This window comes from Xyrauchen texanus, chromosome 43 (assembly GCF_025860055.1).
Source record: "Xyrauchen texanus isolate HMW12.3.18 chromosome 43, RBS_HiC_50CHRs, whole genome shotgun sequence".
Classification (NCBI taxonomy): Eukaryota; Metazoa; Chordata; class Actinopteri; order Cypriniformes; family Catostomidae; genus Xyrauchen; species Xyrauchen texanus.
The window spans coordinates 22,351,580-22,376,039 of NC_068318.1; the positions used below are offsets into that span (position 1 = coordinate 22,351,580).

The following is a 24,460-nucleotide window of genomic DNA, read 5'->3' on the forward strand; positions in this document are numbered from 1 at the left end:
ATGTGACATGAAAAATGCAATTGCTGAAACCATCACACCATTTTATGGTGCTTCTATGACACTTTCTACTCATATGTCAACTTTTGTGCTCTTCAGGAATCATACCCCAGTCCTTTGCATCTTAAGTACAAGGCTGTATCAGTTGTGCTAGCGTGCAATTTGATCAAATTTAAACAAGCTTGTAACTGTAGTTGGTTACGTAATGCAATCATTCAAATTTAAGTTATGCTCTATATTAAAACATTTTTAGATAAAGAGTAAAAAGTATTTAGATAAAGTGCAATAAGATTGCATTGTAAAAGGAACAGAGCGAAAAGTAAGTGTTTATGAACTGATAATCTACTGTTTAATAAAAATAATTGTTGTAGGTGGAAATTTGTTGTTCATTTCACCAGGAAAATGCTGCGGTACACACAGCAAGCCATGTAAAAATCATTTTGCAAAAAATTAGGTATAGTTACATGATTCTATGAGACCAGGTTGGCACTATATGAGTCAGTGCTGTTATGTTGGGTGGGTCAGGATGCTCAGAACAAACTATTTTTCATTATTAGAAAGTAGGCCTACTGTATTTTTACATGAAAAAAAATTAGGTAGGTCAGCAGGGGGTGCTCACCCTGCAGTCTGTGTGGGTCCTAATGCCTCAGTATAGTGATGGGACCACTATATTGTAAAAAGGCACCGTCCTTCGGAGGAGGTGTTAAACCGAGGTCCTGACACTCTGTGGTCATTAAAAATCCCATGGCACTTCTCGTAAAGAGTAGGGGTGTAACCCCGGTGTCCTGGCCAAATTCCCCCCATTGGCCCTTATCGATCATGGCCTCCTAATAATCCCCATACATTAATTGGCTCTATAACTCTATTCTCTCCTCTCCACCAATAGCTGGTGTGGCTGCCGTTGCATCATCCAGGTGGATGCTGCATGCTTGTGGTGGTTGAGGAGAGTCTCCTGTTCACTGTGTAAAGCGCTTTGAGTGTAGTGTCAGAAAAGCACTATATAAATGTAACGTTCATCGATAAATCTACACATGCTAGCTTTAACTTAAGCCAAGATTTTGACTTGTAGACTAGTTATTCCTTACGTTATACTTCTTGTGTAAAAGTGTGGCCAAATACTGCTGCTGTTCCAGTTTTTGTTAAATACCCTGACTCCCAGCAGGGATTTTGTTCAACATTGTTATTTACTGTTGTTAGGTGATGAAGAATATACGATACTATAACATTCACATCAATAAAAAGTTTTAAATGAAGTGGGGCTGAAAAGAGGTAAGAGGACAGAAACAGTTTAAGAGAGAAAGTGCACAAAGCAGAGAGATGCATGGGAAATTGTACAACCATTCCAAGTTGGAAAACAAAATTGCATTCTTGGATGTTGTTCGCTCAGTCACTGCACAGCTGGCTGAATCAGATGCAGTTTTTTTTTATGTCTTTGTGGCACACTTCCTCTTATATGCATAATTCACAAATATATTTGTTCAGTTGTGCAGTCCCTCCAGTCCAGGTCACTATCAGCTCTGACTCTCTTCAGATGAGCTTGGTAACATGCCACACATGCTCATTGACACCTGAGCACACCAACCGCCTGTCCAAATCAGAGCTACAGATGATGAACGCTTTGAGCAATTTGGCTGAAAGCAAATGCTTAGATCAACGTTGCACTGCCACTCTAAAAGCATTGTATGGATATATTGACATCATATATTTGATATTTTCAAATATCTTTGTTTGTGCTGAGTATGAGAAAGAAAGTAATACAAGTTTGAGATATATTTGAGTTATATGTGTAAATTATAAGATAATTAAAACAATTTTGGTAAAGTATTCTTTTCAAATCTTATGTAATTTTGCTTCTCATTTAAATGCATTTTGTTATAATGATGTTTAGATATTTTACCTTAAAACAAGACAAACCAATACTGAAAATAATTTTTGCATTGATTGATTCTTTGTCTATCCTTTCTAAATCTAACACTACATTTTGTATATATTCAACATATAATGAAACAAAAATGTGCCCATGAAATACCATACTGATCTCACTGTAAATTTGGAAGTTGAGGTTGACTTTTCTTGAGTTAAATACAGTCTGTGCTTATCAAAATTCAAAACACTGTCCCTAGTGGCCAAAGCGGGAAGTGCTTTTGAATCAAATGCCAACAGAGAGGTGCCAAAAGCAAATTGTAAAGTGAGTTGATTTTAGCTGTAAATGATGTGAATCAGTCCACAGGAAACCATATTTTATAGTATATACCTCCAAACCCCAGCCGTAAACCTAACTATCAGAGGATAAAGGGAACCTCCAAATCGTGCTTATACTGATTATGCGAACACGATTACTTCCTGGTTTCAATATGGGAATAGAAGTCAGTAGCACCACAGGACAAGATAAACATGATTGAATTTATGCAAAGATGTATGATGGGACATGGCACTAGACATTAACTCAGCATAATGTGGTTTATGTCAGGTACTCGAATATTCTGTCAACTTCCTGTGTGATCATGTTGGAAATACAGTCAAATTAACTAACAAAACATTTGCTGAAACTAACTAAAACTAATCTGAAATTAAAAGTACATCTCAAAAAATGTTGTTTTTAAATAAAAATTAAGTAACAAACCTAAAAATATAATAACCTTGCATTCAATGGAACACCAGCATGAATAAATGTGACATTGCGCTTTCAGGTTGGGCGGATATAAACAGCGGTGTCTAACCTAATAATTAAGTACACAATAGGCAAAACTTGAAGTGCAGTGTGATTACACTGAATGTCACTTTGGATATACGGGGGCTCAAATAACTATGTGTTCCTTGAAAGCAGCATGAATAGTAAGAAGGACACACACATGAGACTTCACACTCCCCCCACCCCAATAATAACCAGCATTACTAATAGATTTGTGTAGACAAACTCCAACTGTGAAAAATCCATTGTACCATAACTAACTTGCTCTGCAGTTACAGCACCATTTTGCCACTGGGGAGGATTGCCTTTGACTCACTAAAGAAAACAATGAAAAGAGTGACATAATCTAGAGAAAGATGATTTTAAAACATCTCTGCAAATTATCTACAACCTTGATCAAATTCAAATTGTGTTTTATAAGGACTTTCAATAGGAACTTTACTTCAATTCATGTTTTGATGTGCTGTAGATTTTCATTTTTAGCTATTATGCCAGCCGCAGCTGGAACCAGCTTCCAGAAGAGATCAAATGTGCTCCTACAGTAGTCACATTCAAATCAAGACTCAAAACACATCTGTTTAGCTGTGCATTTACTGAATGAGCACTGTGCCACTGTGTGTCCTACTGTTTGCACTGTATTTTATTTTATTTTATATTCTAAACTGTTTCAATTATTCTTATTTTTTTATTCTTATTTTAATCTCTTCTATGTAAAGCACTTTGAATTACCATTGTGTATGAAATGTGCTATATAAATAAACTTGCCTTGCCTTGCCTTGAACTATATCAATAAATGAGTAAATATACAGTAAATGCTCTATCAAGGCAAATGTTAAAACAGCATGATGTATAAATTTGTAGTTCCACTTCTTTCACTCACTCGATCTTGTGTCGATGTAGTGACACTAGGGGTCGCTCTTGGTAGCCCCAAACAACTCAGATCTTTGAGAAAAGGCCAATGAGAATTGGCAAGTGGAATTTGCATTTGCATTCCACTCCCCCAGACATACGAGTATAAAATGAGCTGGAATGCATCCACTCATTCAGATTTTTTCTTCAGAGCCGAGCGGTTGTGTTTCAGCGAGCTGAATTCCACTGCCTGTCCATTCACCTCTTAACAAGCATATGCTGTTGGATATACGGCACATTCCAGTGGCTTTCTCTCCTGCTGCACGATCAGTCAGAGTACGCCCCTGGGCACTTCGACAGCACTTAAAGAGTATAAAGTATTCTGAGCAAAAGGGTATATTTTCCTCTATTAGAGCAAAACACATTGACTTGAACATCTTTTTAAAGACGCATCTTTTTAAAGATGACCTTCCGTCTTTGTGTAGTTTCTGGGTGCAGTTGTTACCTCTCCACATCTGACGGCCACGATCACTGCCTCACTTGCCTCAGATGACCATGGCAACATTGTGGTCATGGCTTTCTTTCTTCCGGGGGAAAGCCAATTCAGCCGTCCCCTGCGCCGGACCTTCTACCTATGGGTACGAGTTGACACTGGAGGTGATTGGCTCAAAAGTGTTCGGTTCTGCCGGGTAATCCCCATGGACTGCTAATTCCCAAGCATGCTTGTTTGTTCTTGTCCACTTCTGGGATGAGACAGGCAGCTCACCTCAGTGCCAGCCTAATGTCTCTTTCGGAGCTTGTGAGATGGTTGAGAATCTGATTACTGCATCGGAGAGGGTCTTGGTGATGTCAGACGCCGAGAACTCGATTGAGCTAGCGTCTGCGGGTGTGCCGGCTCAGTCTGATGTGTTACAGGTACTGCACTCGATGACTGACCTCGCCCTAGCCCATGAAGGTCATGGCACAGGCACTCGGGCAGACGATATCCACTCTTGTGGTCCAGGAATGCCACCTATGGCTGAATCTGGTCGAAATAAGGGATGAGGACAAGGCACGCTTCTGGAACGTGCCCATCTCCCAGGTCAGCCTTTTTGGTGACACGTCAAGGACTTCGCCCAGCAGTTCTCGGCGGTGAAGAAACAGGCCGAGGCGATACCACACATCTTTCCACAGTGGCATCTGTTCGCTAAGTGGTGTTCTTCCCGATTAATGGATTAGTGAATATTTTGGATTAGTGCTTTCCTTCCTGCAGGAGATGTTGAAGGGGCAACTGTCCTCCCCCACCTTGAAGGTGTATGTAGCCACCATATCAGCACACCACGATGCAGTAGCCACCATATCAGCACACCACGATGCACACCACGATGCAGTAAGTATATCGGGATGCACAACATTATTATCATGTTCCTGAGAGGCGTGAGGATGTTGTATCCCCTCGTGGGACCTCTCCATGGGCCTTCTGGGCCAACAGGGAGCTCCATTTGAGCCCCTAGACTCTCTTTGAAGACTGCCTTCCTGACCATGCTCACTTCCATCAAGAGGTTAGGGGACCTGCAGGCGTTTTCTGTCAGCAAAATATGCCTGGAGTTCAGTCCAGGCTACTCTCATGTGTTCCTGAGACCCCAACCAGGCTATATGCCCAAGGTTCCCACAACCCCCTTTAGGGATCAGGTGGTGAGCTTGCAGGCACTGCCCCGGGAGGAGGCAGACCCAGACTTATCGTTGCTGTGTATCTTTGCATGCGTTGCACATCTACTTGATCACAAGCAGAGCTTAAGGCACTCTGAGCAGCTCTTTGTCTGCTTTGGTGGACAGCGGAAAGGGATCACTGTCTCCAAACAGAGGCTTGCCCACTGGATCATGGATGCCATCCGGTTGGTATACCAGGCCCAGGCTGTGCCTGCCCCTTTGGGAAATATGAGCACACTCTACAAGGAATGTGGCATCCTCATGGGCACTGGCCAATGGCAATTCTCTAGCAGACATCTGCAGAGCAGCGGGCTGCGCAACACCCAATACCTTCGCAAGATTTTACAATCTCCAGGTACAAACAGTTTGGGAATTCGGGACAGCTGGCCGGGTGTATCTCTTACATATAGCGCCTTTCCCCTCCATGAGGCGAAGACGTGCGTTCCCTCTCCCATGCGATTTCATGAACCGTGAACCCTGGATGTCCATCCTCCCTTGCCCTCTGGTTCGCAACATTGACGGAGGAATTCGTAGTCGGACCCAGTATGTGTGCTAACATGCCCTGTAATGGGGTAGGTACTCCACAGGTGTCTTCAGTATCTTCCGCGGTACGGTCTCCGTATCAGTAGACCCCTTGGGCGTCGCTGTGTTTTTAGAGCTCCTCCCCTTCGAGGCAGGACCTACTGCCATGCCCCTTCCATGTGACGTATCTGCCGCATGTTAACCTCCCCTTTGGGCAGGATGTGGTCTCTGCGGGGTCTTTTACCCCTGAAAGAGTAGGAAAGGAAAAGAATATCTTCCCCAGCGCATATAATGAGCATTAAATGGCCCCAGCCGAACAACGAAATACTCTGTGGAGAGAAAACATAGAGAGAAAAGGCTGTGGCTGGCACAGCCTGCTCCCATACTAGATATGTCTTTCTCCCTCCAGGGATGTGGGGAACTATACAGTGTTTTTTGGGGCATTGGGGAGGCTACGTGCAGTCTGAGTGCTTCTGTTTTTATGCACGCAGTAGCCTGCTTGCATCTGCTTTGGCAGTTCACATAACACAGTTCAGCTGTTGTGCCGTTTTGTATAGGGACCCCTAGTGTCACTACATCGACAAACGAGTGAGTGACAGAAGGGGAACATCTTGTTTACTGTCGTAACCTCTGTTCCCTGAAGGAGGGAATGAGATGTTGTGTCCCTCTTGCCATAACGCTGTACTACCCGCTGAAATGTCCGGGACCTTGTCTTGGCTCCTCAGCACAAAACCTGAATGAGTGGAAGGCATTCCAGCTCATTTTATACCCGTATGTCCGGGGGAGTGGCATGCAAATTCCATCGACACAACGTCTTGTTCACTCCATCATGGGTTACGACAGTAAACGAGAAGTTTAGTTTTAGCCTGCATTGATTTTTGCTTTCAGGACTCACACAACAGTGCTGATACTATTGGAAATTGCAAACAGTTGGGCTTCTTTATATAGTCTTGTTTTAAGGTTATTCTACCTCAAAGATCCTTGCCATTTTTGGGGAATTTGGCCTACCCAAATTTAAAAGCTTCCCATTCCCACATACTTTGGCCTAAATACACAGTTTTGGTGTCATTTTACAGGAAACCCTTTGAAGTTGCATAAAACACTGCTAAAAATAAAAAAAAAATTAAATATATGTTGTCTGAACAGTACTAACCCTCCTAAAAAAAAGAGGCGCTTTTTGATTTTTTTTATATAAATTCATTTTTGAAAGTGTATAACTCAAGCCCTGTTTGCTCTAGCAGCATGCAGACAGTTTTGGCTGTTTCCACTAGATGTCAGCAAATACCTGAAAAAGGAATTTTGTCTGTATCATGTTTTATTTAATATCTATTTAAATGTATCTGAAGGGAGGAATATTACCTTTTTTTGGTGTAATTTCCGCCTACCCAAATCTAAAGTCTCCCCATACCCATATACAGTGCTATAAATGCAAAATCCCAGTGTAATTTTACAGAAAACCCTTTGTCATTACATAAAACACTGTTGAAAGTGGTAAATACTATAGTATATGTTGTCTGTGTTATAATAAACAAAAACAAAAAAAGACGCTTTTTGATTTTTAGGTTATAAATTCATTTTTGCAAGTGTATATCTCAGGCCCTGTGTGCTCATGTTTTGCATAAACAACATGCAGACAGTTTTGGTTGATTCCAGCATATGTCAGCAAACACTGGAAAAAAGAATTATGTCTCTATCATATTGTAAGGAAGAGTTATTCTAAAGCACCCGAAGGGTGGTAAAATACCTTTTTTTTTGTCATTCAAGTCTCCAAGTTCCCCACCTGTCAAAAGTGCAAAATCAAGACATTGCAAAGCACATTACCATCAAGGACTTGTAATCATGTTTCAAAGAAAGCAATGAGACCCATTAGTAGTTTTTACCTTTTATTTGCAAATAATCAAACATCTTTTGCATAATAATAATTTGAAAAGAAAATGTGCAGAGGTATATAAAGTGCAATATTCAAAAAATAAATAAAAACTGAATAAAAAAAAAGAGTTTTGAAAAAATAAATAAAGTGCATACATTTGCCTGATAATCTAAAAATGAAACTAACGAAATAACAAAAAAACAATGACCTTCTTGTCAAATAAAATATAATTGCACAATTGTATAAAAAAGTATTTTGCAAAATAAATAAACTGAAAATATTTTCCTAAAAATAAAATAAATAAAATGCACTTCTTGTCAATAAAATAAAAATTTCAACAAAAAGTGAAGAAAAGATCCAAACTTCTGGACTACATAGATTTAGGCCTACATGCTGTGTCCCTCAGTGTGCCAGCGCTTGAAGCAATTCCTGGTTGACACCATGCACAGTGCAACTTTGCACTTCAGGCAGAAGATCGGAGTCTTCATTTTCTTGTCCTCTAGTTTGCACATCACGCAGATTCTTCTCGCAGCAGTAGCATCACTTGCAAAATATTCGGGAAGGCATGTTTTGGTTGATGTACTTGAGCTGGCAGCTGATGTTGTTGGCACTGTGGAATCCTTGACAAGCTCAGAAACAAGTTGTTCTCTGAACATTTTCTGGGTCAGAGGGGTCTTATTCTGAGCTTCGGACTGTTCACTGTGCAGAATAAAGGTGTTCACAACAGCAATGTCAATGAAATGGAAAAAAAGTGTTTTGTACCATTTCTTCGTTTTATGCAAAACATTGTAATATCCAATAAGTGCATCGGAAAGATCAGTATTTATTGTACTCGAGCACTGCTTGTGTCTCCAGACACCGTCAGCACTCTTCACACGTCGGTTTACCCTGTCATTGCTGTAAGCTTTGTGTATAGTTGAACACATTGTCACTTCTCTAGTGTCCATCCATTTCACAAACAGGACCTTTCCATTTCTGATCCAACGAATTTCTCCTCTTTTGGCCTTCCCGCTGAGGTCGTTGATTTTGGTTTTCGGAAAGCCTATTCTATTAGTCCGTATGGTGCCACAAGCTAGAGTCTGTTTGGACAGTAAATCCAGGAATAGAGTTGGGCTAGAATAAAAATTGTCCATAAAAATGTGATAGCCCTGTCCAAGCAGACTAAAATCTAAAAGCTGAATGACCGATTCATAGCTGAGGCCTTTACCTGTGTTTTTGGATTTGCCCTCATACACAAAAAAGTTCCAGGTGTATGCAGACAATGAATCAGCAAGGACAAAGAATTTGTAGCCCCATTTTGTGGGCTTGTCCTTCATATATTGTTTCAGCCCAATTCTTGCCCTTGATGCAACCATACGTTCATCCACTGCTAGTTGCCTATGTGGTTGAAAATATGTCTTGCACGCAGAAACAATGCTGCCATAGAGGGGTTTTATTTTGAACAGTCTGTCATAGCCAGGGCTTCCCTTTTTTCTTGTGTTATCTTCATCTTCTTTTAGATCACAGAGATGAAGGTTTCAAGAAATGCTTAGAAAATGGGATCTGGACATTGCAAAACGAGGAAAGGGAAAACTATAAATGTCCTTTGTTGACCAGTAATCCACCAAAGTCTTTGCATTTATTAGTCCCATATAAATCAAAATGCCCATGTAGCACAAAAAGTCTTTCACAACAAGCGGTATCCATGTGAATTTCTTACCCGACTCAGCCCTCTTTGCAGCATAGGCATTTGTGTTTCCTATTATTGTATCAATAACAGATGTGGTAAAAAATAACTGGAAAAGCTCAAGTGGTGAATGCATAGCATTCCTGATGAGCTGAGGTCCTGGTGGTCGCTTTGGAGCAAAATGGAACAAAACTGGGTCCTCGTCTGCGTCCGTTTCAGTGTGCCAGCTTTCTTCATTTGAAGATGGCTGAGCACTCACATATTGTGAAGTCCCAGCTCTGCCTCTAGCTCGGCCTCGGCCTCTGGCTCTGCCTCGGCCTCTGGCTCTGGGGGTGGGGGTGGGGGTGGGAGTGGGGGTTGGGTGCCCAGGTGTGTTTGAGGACAAAGAAGAGTGACGTGGCCTCTCTGCGTGACTAGGAGGAATCCATTCATCATCAGATGAACTTACACTGTAACACAAAATAATAAACTTGTAAATATCTGAATACTCGCGTCCGTTTATTGTTTATTCGTTACGATAAACACGGACCACTAACACAGCCATTTGCGCATTGGAGAACGCACATTGGTATTGCACACACCACCACAATAATACATATAATACAAATAATAACTTCACAAAACATTTTTGTAAGTTTATAAACACTATCACAGAACATTTCAGTTTGTATTTGGTAAGCTTAGAAGTATGTACTTACTTATCCACGTCAGGATCCATTCCATCAATGAAAGCTGCTTCGCGCACAGAGTCAAAGCTCGCGTCGCTTTCTGGATCTGTGTCAGTGAAACGATCGATCTCTTCTAAAACAGCCTCCACGCCAACAAAAACCTTCTTCTGTGGCTGTTTTACCTTTCCTGATGTCATTTCTGGAGCTAACAAATAAATCCGTGTGCTCAGGTGTCTGGTGAGACGCATCTGTGTTTTGCGCACGTCGCCTACCTAGTGATCTCTTCACAGTCAGGATGCAATATCACAGCCCCTGATTGGTCTATTTGATCTTGAGAGACATTGCCGGAAAGCGGAGGGTCTAAGCTTTACGGCAATATATGCTTTATCTGGATCGGATGTTTACATATTTTCCTGGATTGTTGAATATCATATAACATTACTTTGTGGTGTTTCTGCACTCGCGTGACATATCGAGGGATTACTTGGGCACGCAACCACAGAAAACACTGAAAAACGGCTCATTTTGCAGACAATAACCTAAGGTAAAGGATGATGTAGCATTTGTGGCTAACTGTGCTGTCTAGTGCGAGTAGCACGGCAAATATTCAATAATTTCACTTGTATGTTTACAAATGTTGATTGTATACCTCATGATTCATTCGAAGTGTATTAGATATGTGATTATACCTCAATAAAAAGACTTATTGGAACTACTTACAGGCAATGAGAGCTTTCATTTGATACATGGTTTGTACATGTGCGTCATATTTGAGCGATATGAGAAATATGCGTATTCAAAAAACGCACATAATTATGACGCTACTTTTGATGGGTGGAACTATGTAATTTATTGTAAATAAGTTACTTAGTGTAAAACAAATGCCAAAGTGATGCATATCTCAAGAAAGTAGACATTCTAAGCTTTCAAATGGTACCAGATATGAGCTCATAACAACTCCACATACATTTAAAATTTGAAGTACATTATTACTGACGTCATTTTAAATTACTGACGTGGATTTTAACTGGTAAAAGAAACTGGAGACTTTCTATACGAATTTGCAAACTGAGTTTAAGTGTAGTTTGGCTTATATTAGCATACCTCTAAGGCCAGGAATGTGTTACTACCATAGATGAGCTATTGATTTAAATTAATACCAGTACTTTTGGGAATGAACCATAAAACAACCAATTACAGAATGTAATTGCTCATTAAAAGTGTTAAATTTCTATCCTGTGGCCAGAATAAATGTTTTTGTAAAACACGAGGACCATCATTTATGGACAGTCCTGCAAGCAAAAAAGGTTTCCTTGGTGAAAGTGTAATTTCAAGAGGCATTTGCACATTTAATTATAAACAAAAAAGCTTGCTTCTGACGTACTGTTTTATGAATGCAAGAGTCAAAAGGAGTTCTAAATATTTAAACAAATGTCAACTATGTTTCCATCTGTTAAGTTAATCTTAAATTCAATATCACAAGTCACAAAATAAATCTTAAATAGGTAGAACCATAGAATAGAGGTCAGCTTACATGCTCCAACTCATTGATGTGGGTATTGGGAGTTGGAGCCTGGTTTAATACATTTCCAGTTATTTCCCAATGTGGTGTATGCGTATTGTTTCCTAATGTGCAGCATGGCAAATAGGACAAATAATTAGCAGCAGGCACCTACAGTATTGTATTAAGGGGCCAAGCACTGAAGGTTTAGACTCCTATTGTGTTTGTTATCTGAATAGTCATCATCTGAATGGGAGTCTATAGTAGCCCAAACAACAAATGATAAAAGTTTTGAACATTGGCACACTGTTTGGGGAGGGTCTTAAAATTCATCCAGCCAATTTTGGGGACTAGGGTTATGGGTTAGGGTTAGGACAGATAGAAGGGTTTAGGGTTAGTGACAGTAGTTTGACATTCTGCTTGGATTTATCAGGCATAACATAACATTTCAAACCTAACTCAAAGCAACACTGATCTCCCCAAGTGTAACGTAAAATAATACATTGTCATTAAACGTGCATATTTAACACTAAACAGAACTAAATTATAACCCCAAATTACTTATATATGACAATTAATAGCATCCACAAATAATCACTAAAACTTGCACAGATCTACATCTTTAAGTTTTTGAATACAACAGCCAATGACTACATATTTCGATTATAACTACTGACTGGGTTGTCTTGTATTGTGTACTCCACGGTATCTTCCCCTTGGCCTTTTATAAAGATCAGAGGTGTCTCTGGCTCCCAAGAGTGACACCTAGTTTCACTTCATCGACACAACGGTTCGTGCCCTCCATCAGGGAACGGAGGTTACAGAAGTAACCAGGACGTATTTCAAGATTAAATCTGTGAAATTGCACAGAACTTTTCATTTCATCCAAAGTCGCACTGCAAGGCAAAGACTTCCAGTTATCTTATAAAGACAGCTCTTAATTAGATAAGTAGAGCAACATGTAAATGTTTTTGCCATTTAGGCTATGGTTGGATTTGTTGGCAATATCATTAAAAGCAAGTGGAAGATATCTGAAATAGCATGCTGCTCCCATTGTGTGTGTGTGTGTGTGTGTGTGTGTGTGTGTGTGTGTGTGTGTGTGTGTGTGTGTGTGTGTATGTATATAATATATGTATTGTATTGCATATTGTTACATCCCTGGACATATTTAAGTATATTCTTTAATTTGTTTGTTTTCACTGTTCATTTGTTTAATTACATCTGTGGATGTATGGCCTAAGGAGTATGGAGAAGGAAACAGGATAAAACCCAAGCAGATCTTCACTGCCATTGAGCATTCCTTTACCCTTTCCAGATGATTGTCCTAGTAGTTGGTCTAAATATTGTTGTTGTTGTTGTAAGTTACTGTGTTGAAAGTAACTGTTGTATGGGCACAGTGTGCAAAATTTCTGTGTGCCTAGAACTACATTTCCCAAAATGTAAAGTACTGTATAAAACAGATGTTTGCCACAATGCAATGTCCTCGACTTGACCTTCATATATAAGAATGAACCAGAAGAAATTACATTCAAAAATATATTTATTTTTACTCTTTAATCAAGGTTAAGACACTTTAATAAAAAAATATATTTAAAAAATGCAAAAGATTGTTTGGTAACACTTTAAAATAAGGTTCCATTTGTTAACATTACTTAACATTAGGTATCATGAACAAACAATTAACTATATTTTCTTTACAGCGTTTATTTAATCTGTGTTAATTTTAGTTAATAAAAAATATAGTTGTTAATTGTTAGTTCATAGTGCAATAACTGTTAACATATGCAAAAAAAAAATCATGCATATTGAAATTACCATTAAATAAGATTAATAAAAGCTGTAAAAGTAATGTTCAATTTTAGTTTGTGTTAACTAATGTTAACAAATGAGGAACCTTACTGTAAAGTGTTACCGATTTTATAAATTTTTTTTGATAATAAATGGACACCACACATGCCAAAGTTATGAAGTCATGTTACAACAATGTAGCATACTACTGTAAAATGTTCATCACCAAATAAAAGTTTATTCACATCATGTCTAAATTACTGTAATGACGAGATGATAACTCTGAGATTCTCCTCAGAACTGTTGACCTCTGACATGTTTTGTTTCTATGGCAACACTCTTAAAGTCAAAACATATATATATATATATATATATATATATATATATATATATATATATATATATATATATATATATATATATATATATATATATTTTTTTTTTTTTTTTTTCAATACAGCAAAATATGTCACCAAATTAAATCATTAATTCACATCTAAATGTTCCTGAAAAATGTTTAAGAAAAAACAAAAAGCTCCAGGTAACATTGGCTTAAAAGTTGACATAGAATTCACCAAATTTTATAGAATCATGAGTTTAAAACTTGTAGTTACGAGTTCTACGAAGACAGAAAAGCTTTTTTTCAAATCAGTATCTCATAATTACAGTAATTCCAACATGACGTCAACCCACCTTAATACCTAATGTTTCATCCACTATTTTTAAAGAATAATAGGGAGTGCATAGTGTATATTGCACAGTATTCATTACATAGTAAGCAAATATTGCATTCAGAGCATAGCCATGGACTTTTTAAATCATTACATAAGAATATAAGGCTACATGGCCAAGAAAAACATACAATCTGCAGTGCATGGAAAATGTTTTCCCAACATAGTTTTATGTTACTGATGACCATACATTTTGTCCTTCTCTTTAAAACCCACTCATTAGTGATTACACTGCATGGCTGGCTCATCATAGCTGAACAAAATCAATGCAAATTTTTAAAGATTATGGGATATTTTCTAGAGAGGCCTGGTTGCAAGAAACGAATCAAACCGAAAGAAATATATTGAGAAACAAATTGAAACAGTCTCGTTCTTTTCCGCCCTGCTGAGCACAGGCTGGTGTCTTTGGCTATTGTTAACCATTCAAGCTACAGAGATACTAGAACTGCTGTACATTTAACTCAAAAGCCTTTAATAAATCACAGCTTCATAGTGGGGAGTGTCATAGATCACAATTTACCCTAATATCTCAACACACAGCAACTAAAATTGCAATTTCATCGTAATATATTTGAAAAAGACACAACACTATAAAAAAAGAACCACATTAACACTTGACAGCAAAATAAATAATCATACTAAAGTTACACTGTTTTAACTGACACTGCCTTGTACTCTCACCTACTACCTCCTTTAACTCTTTTCCTAGTTTGGATCTAAGGTAAGAATAGCTGAGCACTGTTACCAAGGAGACCACACACTCACATCCTATTATATTTTTGGGATCAATTAGTGTGCCAAAGACTTGTTACTTTGTTTTATCTCTCTTCCTTGTGAATTTATTTTTCTACATGACTTCATGACTACTTGATGTATTTAGTGTAAATCTGAAAGATCTAAAACAAGCAAGAGCCAACGGAACACAATGCTTACATATATGTAATTATCCAGAATACATTTTCAATAATTTGTTCTAAACCTTGATTTCATATCTTAGCAAAGAGAGCAACTGCTCTGTCTGGTGGTGAGTTTTAGTATTGCAAGTCATGATAAATCCATAACCCTGTTTTAACGAGTGACCTAACATTAAAATATGTATCTTTTGAACAGTTTACTTGGGTCATCTCACCTAACTAGATATTTCAACAGATTTTATTGTGTATATATATATATATATAAGTTCTTCCACTTCTATGGTGCATTTTGTCTAACCAAAAAATCCTCAACAGATCTTTAGATCAAGCATCACACGTGTTATCAGATGGAATTTTGAAACTGTTCCCCAGTATGTAATTGTATACAAGCAAATCAGTTTCTGATACAGTGCTGTGTGACTGCTAGTGTTAGTGAGACTTCTCAAATGCAACATGACATATATGCAAACTAAAAAGGATGCAGTTCGTGAAGCCCATTTCATCATGCTAAACCAAAAGATGAGTAAGAGGCAGTTCACACTGAACATGTTTTTGCACCCGTCTGCAATGCTTTTCCATTGTTTTTCTAAGCAAACATCTTTGAACGTTGCACATCACCTCGCACAAGAGTGGCATATTTGTTAGATGCCACATCAAGATATAAAAAAAATATTTATAAACGCATATTGAGACACTTGCATTGTGCTCATTTCATATTGTAGCTTTCAAACATTGCCACGCTGGTCCAGGAAAATGTATACTGGTTAGTATCTAGCTTAGATTAGCTTGGTCTTGCTGGTTAAGCTAATTACCGTAATTTCCGGACTATTGAGCGCACCTGAATATAAGCCACACCCACTGCTTTTTAAATAAAATATTATTTTGAACATAAATAAGCCGCACCTGTCTATAAGCCGCAGGTGCCTACCGGTACATTGAAACAAATGAACTTTACACAGGCTTTAACGAAACACGGCTTGTAACAAAAATAAATAGGCTTTAACGAAACACGGCTTGTAATAAAAATAAATAGGCTTTAATGAAACATGGTGTGGCAGCGGGGGCGTGGTCAAGCGCCCGTCCGGGAGAGAAAAGCGGTAAGGGCGCTTACACCTGAGCTAAATTATGTCTAACACCGGTGTCTAATTTCAGTAAACATGGGGAGAGCGGCATAAAAAGGCAGCAGCCACAGAGATGAGAGAGTGAGAGACACACGTCAGTCTAGTGTTGGCGCATAGAAGAATTGAGAAACTTTATAAAATTGATTGTAAACATTGCTGTGGCCATTAAAAGCCTTACCTGGAACGTCAAGTGCCCTGCTGAAAACTGTCACACTGGTGCCCGTGTGACAGTTTTCCCAAGAAGGACACGTGAAGCAGGCGCACTTGAAATTAGACACCGGTGTTAGACATAATTTAGCGCAGGTGTAAGCGCCTTACAGCTTTTCTCCCGGACGGGCGCTTGACCACGCCCGCTGCCACACACGGCTTGTAATAAAACATTTGCAGTAAATAGTAGCCTACCAAGAAAGTCATTGGTCACTATCTTCCTCGTCCTGTGCACTGAAACCACTGAAGTCATCTCCTTCGGTGTCGGAGTTGAATAGCCTCAGATTTAGTTGTCTTTTTGCACTGAGTCAATTCCTCACGCTGCTGTTTCCAACGTCTCCTGTGCAGCAGCTCTATTTCCTTTTCCAACAGCCAGATCAATCGCCTTCAACTTGAAAGCAGCATCATATGCGTTTCTCCATGTCTTTGCCATGGTGAGGGTGACAAAATTACTACCGTAATCAGAATGATGGGAAGTTTGTGCGCGCTCGATTTAATCTAAACAGTTGTTTTGACCTTAACCCGTTCGGCAATTTCATTGGTCTAATGAAAGCTTCACGCCACCAAAAAACTGAGCACGTCACAGAATGTTTTTTTTTATTTTATTTTTTTTATATATATAAAATTTGAAAGCGGGAAAAATCCATATATTAGCCGCGTCATTGTATAAGCCGCGAGGTTCAAAGCGTGGGAAAAACGTTGCGGCTTATAGTCCGGAAATTACGGTAAGAAGTCTTGTTCACAATGGCGTCATTTTCGGGTGGGACAGGTGGAACAGGTGGAACATAACTCTACCATTTTTTGCCTGTGACAAATTTAGTCCTCACCACTTTTTGAAATATGCTTTCGTCAGGTAAGTGTCAAATGAAGAGGAAACATCTACAGTTCTTGGGCAGGGTTTTCCTGCTCCTTTTGTGTGTTGTAATAAGTGGCGATCCAACACTAGAGTTTGTTATAATGCGTGCTTGTAGTGGCTGTTATCAGTGATGTTGATTGACTGCAGGGGCAGATGTTCTCTCGTGCGCACAGACATGCGCTCTATTCACTCTGCTGATGAGCAACTGTCACTCCTTTCCTGCTAATCTGCAAAACAAAATGCAAACAGATGTTTCCCCCTCATGTTATACATCCAATAATGTACGCAATCTTCATTTATTACATTATTTTAGGGTGGATAAGAACCCAGAATACTATAGGTGAAAACTTTATCATGAGACCAACTGGTCATTTTCAATCAATTTATGCTGAATTAATTTATTCACTGACTAACAATATTCCATCAATGACCAAGTTAGATAAATGGATCAAGTTATCAAATTAATTATGTGAAATATTTATTTATCTTATATTATTTATTATCAAGAAAGACTATTTTTAAAAACATTAAAATAATTTTTGACATTATCTAATTAACATTAATAAGTTTTGCCTCCCTCCACCACCATAACCTTTTTAAAACAAAGTGATGCCCATGTTGTTGGAACACAAGCACATAATCACCCTATTCTGAAGACCACCACACACAAAAATATGTGCTGCTGATGTGGTGGCTAGAAAAAGGGAGAAGAAAAACTATAAATCATATTAAACACATATGTGTAACTGAAATATAAAAAAGGGAATGTACTCAAATTTAAATAGTTATTTAATAAACGTTAATACATTTATTTATGCTCAGCCTTGAACGATCAGTCAATCACTGATTGCTTTTGACAGAGACACATTTCAGACAAGCACTTACTATAAAACACTAATTTAAAGTAAGGAATAATTGACAACGGACGATTGAATTATTGAAAAAAATGCACACCCGAGGAGGTAATACGGTCATGACGCACAGCAGAGATACATATCGGCAGTGTTGGTTAACGTTACTTTTAAAAGTAACTCATAAGAATATTGCGTAACTCCTTAAAAAAGTTACTTTATTAATAAAAAAAACTTATTTTTATGGAAAGTAAAGAGTTACATTAATTTTGCGTTACTTTTGCATTACTTTTTTCTCACAGTGCAATGCATTGTACACAAATAAGCCATGCATCAAATACAAGAGACATTACAGGTCATGCTAGCTACTGTACATTACTCATTTCAAAACAAAATAGTTAAAGTAATGAAGTGAAAACCTACTTTCATATTTAGAAACTAGGTCTTCACGTCATATTTATAATAAAGAATCAATAACATGAATATGCATGATTTGTTTTTCCATAAACATGGCAGCCAGTATGAATAATGAAGAATAACCGCTGTCTTACCTAAAGCAGCAAAGTCCAACACTTGAACCTGCATCATAGCTGTCATCATGTGCTGTGCCCATCGACAATGTCAATGTGACGAGTCAACTTCAAATGTTTTTCAAAAGTCAGGATAAAATTAAGTGGGAAATGCCAGCAAAACATGTTCAAGGAATAAGTCTTATGAATAAATAAATATTTTTCACTTAAGACACATCAGATGATCCACAGTGCATACAGACGCCACAACTTCAAAGGTGCATGTTGATTCATCTTGAATGGAATCGTTATTAATGCTACTAAAATGTCATAAAAATGGTTTGTTTCATAAATCAAACTACTTGTTTATTATAAACCAAAAATGCTTAATATTTTTTAGAAACTAAGACATATTCTCTACGTACACAATCAATGTAGAACGTTGCATTGTTCCATGTAATGATCCAGACTCTTTTCTCATCTTATTCTCCCAGTTAAGGGGAGCTGTAAAATTGAGCAGTTCGGCTGCATAACTCTCATGAACTGAGTAAGTATTTCACACTGTGTATCATGTCGTGGCTAGTGGAAGACTAGTCTTATAATCCCTCTGCTTAAACACGTTTACTGATTTTTTTAACACATGAATCAATCATATTTCACACAAATGAATGTTGACCTCATATTATGCTAAAACACAAAATTAAGTCGATTGATGTGCGATGTCTGTATCTCAAAGGTGGCTCTTTTATCTGCAAGGCGGGACTTCCTTTCTACATCTATTGACTGTTGGGTGCAAGAGCTTCTTGGTTGGGTGTTCCAATTTCTCCCATTTATTTAAATAGAAGTGAGTCATCTCTAGCATCACACTCTATAAAACTACAATGCCCATCATGCACTACTTTTCCTCCCTGAAGTTTGCACATTTTACTTCTCATTTCATGCAATACAGGGACAGTAGATGTGTACAAAAGCAATGCGTTACTTTATTTAAAATGTAAATCCGATATGATGGTCTAAAATAAAAAAATATTGCGTTTAATATAATAAACGCAATACAATACTTTACTTGTTACTCAAAAAAGTAATCTGATTATGTAACACGCATTATTATTACCATGTTACCCCCAACACTGCACATTGGGTGTGCATTATTTTTAAACAATTCAACGGTTATATCTGTGGAAAGAACCTCAGCATAAGGTTTCTTTCTACAGATAGAAAATGATATTTCGGATAACATCGAAACGTCTCGGTTACTGTTGTAACCTCAGGGAACGAGATGTTGTATCGATATAGTGACACTAGGGGTCACCCTTGGGAGCCCAAGACACCCATGATCTTTGAGAAAAGGCCAATGAGAATTGGCGACTGGAATTTGCATGCCACTCCCCCAGACATACGGGAATAAAAGGAGCTTGAATGCAACCACTCATTCAGGTTTTGTGCTGAGGATCCGAGACAAGGTCCCAGCCATTTCAGCGGGTAGTGCTTTGTTGTGTGGCAGGAGGGACACAATGTCTCGTTCCCTCCATCAGGGAACGGAGGTAACAACAGTAACCAAGACATTCCCCTTCTGTCACTCACTCAACGTTGTGTCGATGTTGTGACACTAGGGGTCCCTATACAAAATGCTACATATGTGTTATAAAGATATTATAGGCACTGTTTGTTATTCTTATCCAATGTACTGAACCACTGTCTTTGTTTGAATTTGTTATTTTGCTGTGGTAGCCTGTATAGCTCTTTGAAATAACTGAAATGATTTGCCGAAGATACAGTATATATAAACCATTATGCAGTCAAGACCTGGAACTACTTCATAGCAGTGTGTTTACTTGAAAATAATTGCACACATTAGAACGTCTGTCAACCACTCAGAATCAAACATTCAACAGACCCGTGGTTTAAAAGGGTACAAAGCAGAACACTGATGCTGAATTGTAATAAACTGCTCTGTCTGGTGGATAATTGTAGAATTAAAAGACAAGACCATACTTTTTTAACGAGTGACCTAATGTCAACATAATGCCAACAGTGTGTTTGTCAAAAACTGTGTTTGTAGCAATAAAGATTGAGGTAAATGGGTTTGCGCTATCTTTATTTTATCTTTATTAAAAGTCACACAAACACACACACAGAGATGTACACAACTGCTCAGCCACCAGAAGTATATAGAAGCAAGCCTTATCTAGTGTTACACGTTTGACCCCCTTGACTGAACTTGGTCGGTCGGAGATTACTGCTTGAAGTAAAAATATTTATGAATGTGTGTAGACAGTCAGTAAACAGTTTAAGGCCATAATAATGGAATCTGTTAAATGTATTCAATTCTGCTTAATATTAGGTATTTTCAATGGCATTATCCCAGACCATTTCTAACTTTTAAACACATCTAGCATTTTGAAACATTTGAAGTGGAATTTCAGGGAAATATTATCAAAGAACAGCAAAGCATGACATATAACTGTGTCTCTCAGTTGCATTGAATGGACAATACTTTTTTAGTAGAGAAAATTAGATGCCCAAGAGTAAATCGTGTCTGAACATATACAGTAAGTAGCCAAGTGGAAAATTTGATTTAATTAAAGTTAGTAAACCTGCTTTCCGGCACTCTCTCCTGTTAGAGACGTCAGAGCATACATTGTGCAAAAGAGCTCCCAATTTTGTTCACTGGTTGAGAATTCTTTGGGTAAATATAAAATTCTACACAAAACACTTATAAATTGCATTGAATATGTGTTCAGAAGAGTTGTATGTTAAAATTGAGTGTTTGTTATGGATTATATTTGAAGGATGTCATCATCGGTCCGTGACCTTCAGCTCTCACTGGATCGCTTGACAGTCGAGTGTGAAGCAGCTGGGATGAGGATTAGCACCTCTAAATCTGAGGCCATGGTTCTCAGCAGGAAACCGATGGAGTGCGTACTCCAGGTAGGGAATGAGGTTTTGCCCCAAGTGAAGGAGTTCAAGTACCTCGGGGTCTTGTTCACGAGTGAGGGGACAATGGAGCGGGAGGTTGGCCGGAGAATCGGGGCAGCGGGGGTGGTATTGCACTCGCTCTATCGCACCATTGTCACGAAAAGAGAGCTGAGCCGAAAGGCAAAGCTCTCGATCTACCGGTCAATTTTTGTTCCTACCCTCACCTATGGTCATGAAGGTTGAGTCATGACCGAAAGAGCTAGGTCGCGAGTACAAGCGGCCGAAATGGGCTTCCTCAGAAGGGTGGCGGGCTTCTCCCTTAGAGATAGGGTGAGGAGCTCAGTCATCCGTGAGGAGCTCGAAGTAGAGCCGCTGCTCCTTTGCATCGAAAGGAGCCAGTTGAGGTGGTTTGGGCATCTGGTAAGGATGCCCCCTGGCCGCCTCCCTTGGGAGGTGTTTCAGGCACGTCCTGCTGGGAGGAGGCCTCGGGGAAGACCCAGGACTAGGTGGAGAGATTATATCTCCACACTGGCCTGGGAACGCCTCGGGGTCCCCCAGTCAAAGCTGGTTAATGTGGCTCGGGATAGGGAAGTTTGGGCCCCCGCGACCCGACTTCGGATAAGCGGTTGAAGATGGATGGATGGATGGATGGATGGATGCATATGGATATGGATAGCATGTGTGGAGTTTGACCACATTTTTCACACATTTGAGGACTGGGTATGTACATTTAGAATTAATCATATCTTATTTAATGATTTATAGCACAGAATGTTTTCCAGTTTAGTGAATAATCATAAAATGTGTTATGTGAAAACTTGTAATGAGAAGATGGCAATGCGGCAGAGAGAGAGATTTATGGACAGCTGTCCAACACCTTTGTGTGTTTGTGTTTGTGTTTTTGTTTAAGTTTTGTATTAAAATATTATTTATTTTTTCAAGTCGGTTCTCGCCTCCTCCTTTCCAATTATCCCTTTACACTGGTGCCGAAATCCAGGAAGGAGGAGGGATGTGCCGTTGTGAAGTTCTCGCCACTACCATCCACCTGCAAGTAGCAGCCGCGGCCGTCTGCCGGAGGAGCCCGGCCACCGGGAAGTCGACAAATGGCCGCCGACTGCAAGGGGAGGAAGGGCTCCCAACCTACCGCCTGGAAAGGTTACCACTGTCAGGGGCAGGGGAGACCCCTACCATCCACCAAAAACACGCCAGGGGCTGAAGGACTGCCTCCGATCCACCCGGGGAGGCGTGGCTGTCGTCCGCTAGAGGGTGGAGGAGTGGCCGAGGACCAAGCTATGGCGTATAAGAGAACCGGCGAATACGTGTTTTCTCTCTCTCTCTCTCCTCTCACATGTGGCAGGATGGAGGGTGGGGCCGGGTCGTGATTCCGCACACCCGGACCCTAATCAGTCTAATTAGCCCTCGAGAGGGATAAAGGCTGACCGAAGAGGGCAGTGTGACAGAGAGAGAGAGTTACGGACAGCTGTCCAACACATTTGTGTGTTTGTATTTTTGTTTAAGTTTCGTATTAAAATATGATTTATATTCTCGAACCGTTTCTTGCCTCCTCCTTTCCATTAATCCCTTTACATAGACATTGCATCTATATCATCATCATCTTAGCAATGTTGCTACGACTTGTTCAACTGAGTAATAGCTGCTTGAACAAAGCTGTTTTTATACCACTTTGTTCTGCACTGTGGGACTATAAAACTTCATCCAGAAGGAAGAAGCTGAAATTCACTGTGTAAGGGGTGGAAGTCATCATTTAAGATCAAGCTAGCAAACCGCTGTAACTTTGTGATATACGGGGATGCTGGGTTAAGCTGTGACTCCCCAATCAGCCTGACAATTTGACTCTGTTCTTTAAAGATACATTTCCGAACCAGGACACTAAAGAAAAGGATAGAATTGATTAAATAACAGTACGATAGAATAAAGTCATCATAGTTTTGTCAATGTGAAAATGGGACAGTTTCCTTAAACAAAATAAAAGCTGGTGCCCCTTATAACACACGGCTTCACAATTTGCTTCAAAGTTCAGTTTTGAGTTCATGTTTTCTAAAATCAGTTATCATGTCTTTTGTCTTAAATTAAGTTTATTAAAGGAATGATTCCTCATACCACTTAACAAAGTGGTTTGAGCAAGTACTTATGTGCATAATGTGCTGTGAATGATATAAGCATGTATTACGTATTTGCTGAGACATGTGGGTATGCTAATGCACTGTTTGTGTTTTCGTTTAACATTGGCCACTGCTGTATTTTGTTGTACGTTATTTCATTTTTTGTATTTCATTTCTGTTTTCCACTTTTTTTTTTTATACATATATACGACCCCCATCGACCGCTGTTTTTTTCTTTTTCTTTTTAAATAGCCGGTTTTAGCTGGATCAGCACACACATTTTTCATCTGAATTTTAACGCAAATGAGATTTCAGAGCTTTAATTTAGGGAAAGATTTCCTGTGGATAATGACAGTCATTTTGGTCTGTTCCTCAAAAAGAAAAATTGTATGGCTTCAGAAGATTTGGAATATTGTGCATGTGACATCCTTTATGGTCTTTTAAGGTATGTTTTTTTTTCTTCACATTTAAAAAAAAAAACTCTTTTAGTATCTCCGTAGACAAAAATTCAATTATAGGCATTTGATAAGAGTAAATAATGTGACAGATTATCAGAGTGACAGTGACTCATCTTTGGATAAATTACTACGTAGTAAACGAAAATGTGAACTTTCACTTGTCAACCTTCAAAATGAAAGTGTTAAAGTGATAGTTCACCCAAAAAAAAAAATCCTCTCATCATTTACATCAGTTTTTTTGTGAAATACTGTATATTAGTTCTGTATGTCCTCACAATGCAAGTGAATTGTAACCACAACTCAGAAAGTCCAAAAAGGATGGAGAAAGTCATGTGGATTAATTTTATGCTGCCTTTTTGTACCTTCTTAGTTCTGGTCACAATTACTTGCATTGTATGGGCCTACAGAACTGAGATGTTTTCCTAGAAATCTTAATTTGTGTTCTGTAAAGGAAATAAATGTCACACACATCTAGCAGGATGGTGAGAAAATTATAGAGAATTTTCTTTTTTGGGTGAACTATCCATTT

General features: G+C 38.9%; 1 protein-coding gene across 1 annotated transcript; it reads right to left on the bottom strand.

Moving 5' to 3' along the window:
• Window positions 1-8,005: 8,005 nt before the first annotated feature.
• LOC127635736 (piggyBac transposable element-derived protein 4-like) lies at window positions 8,006-10,150 on the bottom strand. Its single transcript, XM_052115969.1, has 3 exons — window positions 9,984-10,150; window positions 9,319-9,734; window positions 8,006-9,111 (listed from the first exon to the last, which is right to left on the bottom strand). The coding sequence occupies exons 1-3, from the start codon at window positions 10,148-10,150 to the stop codon at window positions 8,006-8,008; spliced, it is 1,689 nt and encodes a 562-aa protein (XP_051971929.1).
• Between the last annotated feature and the right edge of the window lie 14,310 nt (window positions 10,151-24,460).

What these genes read in the sequence shown, in the direction of transcription:
- LOC127635736 (XM_052115969.1), bottom strand. Translation starts at nt 10,150, where the DNA reads ATGACATCAGGAAAGGTAAAACAGCCACAGAAGAAGGTTTTTGTTGGC. An exon ending in ATGGATCCTGACGTGGATAA is followed by an intron (nt 9,735 to 9,983) that starts GTAAGTACATAC and finishes TTTGTGTTACAG; the next exon opens with TGTAAGTTCATCTGATGATG. An exon ending in TGCAAAGAGGGCTGAGTCGG is followed by an intron (nt 9,112 to 9,318) that starts GTAAGAAATTCA and finishes GTGATCTAAAAG; the next exon opens with AAGATGAAGATAACACAAGA.